This window comes from Protomyctophum bolini, assembly GCF_963924005.1.
Source record: "Protomyctophum bolini genome assembly, chromosome: 23".
Lineage (NCBI taxonomy): Eukaryota > Metazoa > Chordata > Actinopteri > Myctophiformes > Myctophidae > Protomyctophum > Protomyctophum bolini.
Genome location: NC_137884.1, coordinates 24,405,783 through 24,413,282, shown reverse-complemented (window position 1 = coordinate 24,413,282; position 7,500 = coordinate 24,405,783). Strand labels below are relative to the sequence as shown.

The window sequence follows — 7,500 nt, the reverse complement described above, 5'->3', positions numbered from 1 at the left end:
TGTCATTCAGACAGGGCATTAGTCCCACTAGCGTCTGCTCCATGTCATTCAGACAGGGCATTAGTCCGACTAGCGTCTGCTCCATGTCATTCAGACAGGGCATTAGTCCCACTAGCGTCTGCTCCCGTGCTTGCGGTTATGGTTAGGTTAGGAGATGAGGTGGGTTGTCGTTTGTCGGACCAATGACTAGTCTGAACAACGTACTTACTGCGCCCACAACAAGCTTCGTTTGATTGTGCGGTTGTTGCTTGTCAAAGTTATGTACAGTATAAGTACTGCACTTTAATACGTTGTAAAAGTGCAGACTGATTTGAGGAGTCTATACCAGAAATGGTCCCGGCAGAGGAAAGATTTAATTATGAATAAAATTCAAGCATCCAGTTGCGTTTGGCAAAACATGGGGAAATGGTCAAAGCTGTGATGACAATCTGTATTCGTGCTGGCAACTACAAGTAGGGTTGTTTTTTTTTTTGCGGCTTTCACCTTAATTTTATATTTTTTATAGAGACAGACAGTAGGCTGAGAGGACATTTTGGGAGAGAGATGGGGGGGGAGTGACATGCAGTAAAGGCCGTCGGGATCGGGAGTCGAATCCCGCGGCACACTGCCAGGCTCGGGCTACCGGCCAAGGTGCCTGGACCACTGAGCTCACAGCCCAGGCCCCCAAGGTGCCTGGACCACTGAGCTCACAGCCCAGGCCCCCAAGGTGCCTGGACCACTGAGCTCACAGCCCAGGCCCCCAAGGTGCCTGGACCACTGAGCTCACAGCCCAGGCCCCCAAGGTGCCTGGACCACTGAGCTCACAGCCCAGGCCCCCAAGGTGCCTGGACCACTGAGCTCACAGCCCAGGCCCCCAAGGTGCCTGGACCACTGAGCCACAGCCCAGGGCCCCAAGGTGTCTGGACCCCTGAGCCACAGCCCAGGCCCCCACGGTGCCTGGACCCCTGAGCCACAGCCCAGGCCCCCACGGTGCCTGGACCCCTGAGCCACAGCCCAGGCCCCCAAGGTGCCTGGACCACTGAGCCACAACACAGCTGGCCCCAAGGTGCCTGAACCACTGAGCCACAGCCCAGGCCCCCAAGGTGCCTGGACCACTGAGCCACAGCCCAGGGCCCCAAGGTGTCTGGACCCCTGAGCCACAGCCCAGGCCCCCACGGTGCCTGGACCCCTGAGCCACAGCCCAGGCCCCCAAGGTGCCTGGACCACTGAGCCACAACCCAGCTGGCCCCAAGGTGCCTGGACCACTGAGCCACAGCCATGTAATGATCTCTCTGTTCCTGCTATGATCAAAGAGTTGGTTACAGGTTAGTATGTTGAAGATCACGCACGCACGCACGCACGCACGCACGCACGCACGCACGCACGCACGCACGCACGCACGCACGCACGCACGCAAATAAAATATTCACATGAGCGCACCTACAGATCTCAGCAACCCCCATATCTCTCTCTCTCTCACATACACGCACACGCACACGCACGCACACGCACGCACACACGCGCGCACACGCACACGCGCACACACACACACACGGTACGCCACTACGCACAGCGGCGTTGCGTAACGTGCATGCTCCTAAGTCAAATGAAGCGTGCAGAATTCCTTTAGCTGTTTTAAAAATAGACGCAGAGCATTCAGGAGCCTTCAAACACAGAAAACATCCGGGAGACAAGCTGTATACACGGAGAGCCACGCGACACAGACACCAGAACAGAGAGTGCTTATCTGTGTCACGCGTATCTACGTGACGGAATGACTCGCCCACGGCTCAGAAACACTCAGGGTGACAGAGAACAGAGCTTATACAGTATACTGTACCTAAGAACAGGAATTATACAATATGCAATACAGTAGGTTGGGTTAGCAGTGGTGTAAAAGTACTTTACTTAAGTGAAAGTATCAATAGGCTATACCCTATTATAGAAATAGTCTATTATTTATAAATACAGGTTCGGTGTTCAAAATGTACTTGAGTAAAAGTATAATGTAAAAAGTCTGTGTCTCATAGGAGGGCTGTGGGCAGTTTAGAAACTGTCTTCCAGTGACATCATCATTAGGCAGATTCTTTTTTTAAACAAGATTGTTTTACAAAAATGTTTAGATTTTCATTATCGTGAGAACGATGGCTTCCATTTTCGCATTGCAACTTTTCAGGACTAGAAAGCCTGCAGTTTTTATTAGCTTGTATTCCCCAACGATGATGTCACTGGAAGACGGTTTCTGAACTGCCCACAGCCCTCCTATGAGACACAGACAGAGTAGTATAAATAATTGCGCCATTTCTTTCATGATTATTAGTGAAGACCTATTATATGAAGATAGGTTGAAAAGTGGTGAAGTGGTCCTTTAAGAGAGGTGCTGGAGCCACAAAGGGAACATGAGAAAAATAAAGGGAAGCTTTTGAGTAAAAGTATAAAAGTATTGACATGAAACCAAAAGTGACGTGTTGTGAGCGTGAAGATCAGCTATTTTCAAATAGCCGACGGTTTTCTCAACTCCTGTCCTGTATCGTTCCACTTCCCCCTCCACCACCGTTGCATTGTCGACAGACCATAACAAAGGACCGCACGGGCCGCTCGCCAACCGGCTCCGTGACTATCCACGGTCGGGGTATCGATCGCAGTGGATATAAATATTCTTTAAGGGTAACACAATACAAAAAAACTTAGCTATTGACAAATAGCAGACCTACAAGCTCGTAGTGCGGCACTCGGTGCCGCGCTATGAGCTTGTAGATCTGCTATTTTTCCCTGGAGGTCCCTGGAACAACATATTTTCAGATGGGGGTCGGAGGCCAATTACATATAATCTTGGGGACCTCCTTGGCATGAAAATGTTTGAGAACCACTGACTGGGTTTTTCAGAAAACTGTCAGGATTTAGAAGGCATTTGTAGAATCGTTCCCACTGGTCTAAATGGGCTAATGGCTTTATTTTCAGATTTAAGCTTTTGTTGATATTTTCTCCCAAGTCATTAAAATGTGATTGAACTTAAAATTGAACTTAAACTGAACTGAATAATTGAGTCAATGCTGTGTAAACAATTGCCCGGTAGGTACTTAATAATTGATCGACATCTCTCATGAATATTTCCTTCAGTTTTCCTAGACTTTTCAAAGAAATCCATGCTTTAAAAACACATTAAAATATAACGATAATGTTTTGGGGAGAAAAAAAAAACTATACAAAAGTATAGTTTGTTGCATTACCTACAGAATCAACAGACAGTCAGTCAGTCAGTCAGCCAGCCAGCCAGCCAGCCAGCCAGCCAGCCAGCCAGCCAGCCAGTCAGTCAGTCAGCCAGCCAGCCAGTCAGCCAGCCAGCCAGCCAGCCAGCCAGTCAGTCAGTCAGCCAGCCAGCCAGCCAGCCAGCCAGCCAGCCAGCCAGCCAGACAGCCAGCCAGCCAGACAGACAGCCAGCCAGACAGCCAGCCAGCCAGCCAGCCAGCCAGCCAGACAGCCAGCCAGCCAGCCAGACAGACAGCCAGCCAGCCAGCCAGCCAGCCAGCCAGCCAGCCAGCCAGCCAGTCAGTCAGTCAGTCAGTCAGACAGTCACCAAGCAACGCATTATTTGTGAGGCTGTAGATCGGCTATATGTCCTGCAAAGAGATAGTAGGGCGCAGTGGCAAAAAAGAGAGAGAACCAAGTATAGACCCCTGGGGGACCCCGGTCGACGAATATATATAATACAGTATGTGGTTTCAGTGGTTAAGCATTAACGTTGTTGACCTATGTATGTATGTATGACCGACTGATAGTAATGGCAGTAGACAAGACATCTCCTCTTACTTTCCCCCTGTATATATTTGACCTGGTTTATGTCAGCATTGTGCTGCAAATACTGTAAATAATAAAGGACAGTCACATTGTCAATCATAACTCTTCCTTCAGAGGATGAATCCATACAATGTTGATTCTCCTGCCGCTCTCCATTGTGGCGTTATACTATACTAAACATTCCGAATAGTTAACCCATTCTGACCTGAGATCAGAATCTAAAAATGTATTCTACATCCTGACAGTTTTCCATTCTGACCTGAAATCAGATTCTAAAAAAATGTCTTCTATGTCAGTCGTCGCTCTTCGATTTTTCAAAAATAGCAGACCTACAAGCTCGTAGCGCGCCACTCGGTGGCGCGCTATGAGCTTGTAGATCTGTTATTTTTAAATAGCTAAAGCATGACGTAATGCTATAACACCAAAACGGGTTCCCGCCCCAAAATGGGTTAATCCAGTTTGAATTATGACGCGAAATGTGGATACTTTTGATGTATCTATCATCCACACCAAATAATAGCTCTCGTCGAAAAGGATTTTTAATTTGCAAAAGTGGTATCGCTTGTGAGCCAATAAAGCTGCTCTTCTCTCCCTCAGCCGTGAAGTCAGCATATGGCTGGAGGAAAACGTTACCACGGGCACTTCTGCAAATTAAAAATAATTTTAACGGGAGCTATTTGGTGGGTGGATCTTTCTGCTTCTGTGTGTAATTATTATTTTTGGATCCAGCACAACTTCCGATCTGGCTGTGGAATGTCGATTTTGTACGCTTTTTTTTGTTGAAATTAACAATGTCTGCCTGCCTGGCGACGACCGTTCCTAAATGAAGCACTGTGGGTTCTATCTCTGCTGTCCTCCTCCTCCTCCTCCGTTCAGCTGCTGCCCACATGGCAGAAGACAACCAAACCAACCACCACCTCGCTCTCATGAGTCAGTCATCATAAATGAAATAGTACGCTACTACAAATCTTTACTGACGGAGTCATTAACCCAATTAGACCTGAGGACGATTCTACAAATGCCTTCTAAATCCTGTTTTCAGTTTTCTGAAAAACATATGTTTATATGTCAGTCGCTCTCAGACATTTTCTTGTCAAGGACCCCCAGAACTATATGTAATTTGGCCGCCGACCCCCATCTGAAAATATGTAGTTCCAGGGACCCTTCAAGAAGCAAAGACTTGAGTTAAAAAACGCTCTGAAAGAATATATATATTCAAAGATTTGCACTACATTTTCACGATTTTTCAAAAGCTAAAGTATAACATAATGTTTAAAACACCTAAAAGGGGTTCCCGCCCAGTATGGGTTAAATGTTTATTTGCTGTGCAAATATAGCTATAAAACTTACAGAAATATGATCGCATCCGAGACTAACTCATAAAACAAATTCATAGAAGCAGTGTAATATTATACACATATGCAGCAAAATTATCAGTGTTCATTTAACTCCAAAGAGTGTAGACATTAACCCATTCTGAACGGGAACCCATTTTGGTGTTAGCATCATGTCGTGCTTTAGCTATTGAAAAATAGCAGATCTACAAGCTCATAGCGCGCCACCGAGTGGCGCGCTACGAGCTTGTAGGTCTGCTATTTTTGAAAAATCAAAGAACGACTGACATTTTTTTAGAATCTGATCTCAGGTAAGAATGGGTTAATCAGACCAGTGTGTGTCCAGTGGAAACCTCGTAATGAATCTGATCTCAGGTCAGAATGGGTTAAGCCAAAAGGAACCCTTACGGGTCCATTTGGTTCCATTTGTAATGCTCAAGTAGTAACGATGTTGACTTGCAGTAATAAATTAATGGGACCACCAAGTGCTGAATTAGTAAACGAGGCTGCAAATAGATGTTAGCGTACAGTATAAAGAACACACAACATCCCATCTGTTTCAAAACTATAAATGCACCACGTCTCTGCGTACGTACGTACAGTACGTGAGTGCGTACGTGTGTGTACGGTTGTAATGCACGTAACTCGAGAAACGTTTGACCCAACGACTTCACATTCAACACACGGGTGGCTATGACAATTTAAATAGACGGACGGACGGACTGTTATTATTACCTTTTAAACATTCCCATTCTGATTAGTGCCGTCATCACTGAGCCATCCACCTCTCCAAAGAACCTCCCAGCCTATCAGGACAGAGAGAGAGAGGTGGGTAAAATCACTAAAATGTGATTGGGTGAAAAGGTGAACTGTTGGCATTTCTTTCTTTCTTGTGCGTGCATGAGAGAGAGAGAGAGAGAGTTAGAGAGAGAGAGAGAGAGAGATAACTCACATTCTTGCGTAGTTTAGAGACGATGACGAATGCATTGTTGTCGATCAGATAACAGTCGATATCCTGAGGCAGAGACAGAAAGAGGACCTTTAGAAACACCTTCATTCATCAAGATCAAAACTGAGAGGAATTCACTGGCCATTTAAAAAGACCACTGAGAAGAAATAAAACAAGAAGAGAAAGACAGATTTTACAGTATATCATTTCATATCTTAGCTGTAGTGCAGAAACACTGACATTTTTGATCGGCTATTTTTGACAAAACTACATTTTAATTTATCACATTTGGCCGTTTTTAGCCCAAGGAGTGTTGGTTTTCGTGCGAAAACAAACGCTTGCAATCTATTCTGAATCATGAAAACCCCCTAGTTTGACACGTCACAATGCTACTTAAATCAGAACTACAATTTCAGAATGTTGAAACCGACCCCTAGAGGGGCTAATGGTTTCTACCGTTCACAGCCATCGACCCCTAGAGGGGGCTAATGGTTTCTACCGTTCACAGCCATCGACCCCCTTTTGGGCCTCTATTAGTTTTAATTGAAATGAATAGATCAACTCTCCTGTCATAATAACCCCCATGAAGTCTGCAGCATCCAGCTATAGAATACAAGCTCAGATTCTACCGGCTGAAGCGATAACAACATAGAGATGAATAGGCTGGCTGTCAAAGCGTATATATTATATACCATCACCTATTTTAGAATTTATATTTATAATATTATGTTCTCCATTCTTTCTCCATTTCTTTGGAATCTCAGGACTTTTGATGTATTGCTACTAACTAAATAAACTAAATAAACAAAACAAGTTGAAAGAGTTTCTGTTGCAATTTGTTTGAGGTTGACCCCTTTTTTCCATAGAATGCCTGTAGATTTTACTCACAAGGCTGTCACAGCGAAGAGGACACACTCCCTCTGCTGTGGAACACTGACAGACAGACAGGCAGACAGACAGACAGACAGACAGACAGACAGACAGACAGACAGACAGACAGACAGACAGACAGACAGACAGACAGACAGACAGACAGACAGACAGACAGACAGACAGACAGGCAGACAGGCAGACAGGCAGACATACAGACAGACAGGTAGAGCTGTTAGAATTTATTTACAAAGACAGAGGCATTTTCTTTCTGACGTGTGTGAAAATGAGAATGTGAGAATGTGAAATGACAATGTTGTAAAGGTGTAATTGGTGTCACTGAACGTCATATGTGTGTGTGTGTGTGTGTGTGTGTGTGTGTGTGTGTGTGTGTGTGTGTGTGTGTGTGTGTGTGTGTGTGTGTGTGTGTGTGTGTGTGCGTGTGCGTGCGTGTGTGTGTGTGCGTGTGAGCGTACGCACACGGGCGTGCCTGCATGTGTGCCTGCAAGCAATTGTGTAGGTGTGAGTGTGAGTGTGATAGAGAATGTGTGTGATGTGACTGTGGTGTGA

At 45.7% G+C, this 7,500-nt stretch overlaps 1 protein-coding gene across 1 annotated transcript in view; it reads right to left on the bottom strand.

Annotated features, from left to right (window-relative positions):
* LOC308310998 (voltage-dependent calcium channel subunit alpha-2/delta-4-like) overlaps window positions 1–7,500 on the bottom strand; it is a gene marked incomplete at its 5' end in the record, with an annotated part of 106,893 nt that overhangs the window by 10,754 nt on the left and 88,639 nt on the right. Inside the window, 3 exons of the mRNA XM_080757491.1 lie at window positions 5,847–5,917; window positions 6,064–6,126; window positions 6,949–6,993. Coding sequence (XP_080613617.1) covers window positions 5,847–5,917; window positions 6,064–6,126; window positions 6,949–6,993 — 179 coding nt within the window. The remainder of the gene's footprint in view (window positions 1–5,846; window positions 5,918–6,063; window positions 6,127–6,948; window positions 6,994–7,500) is intronic.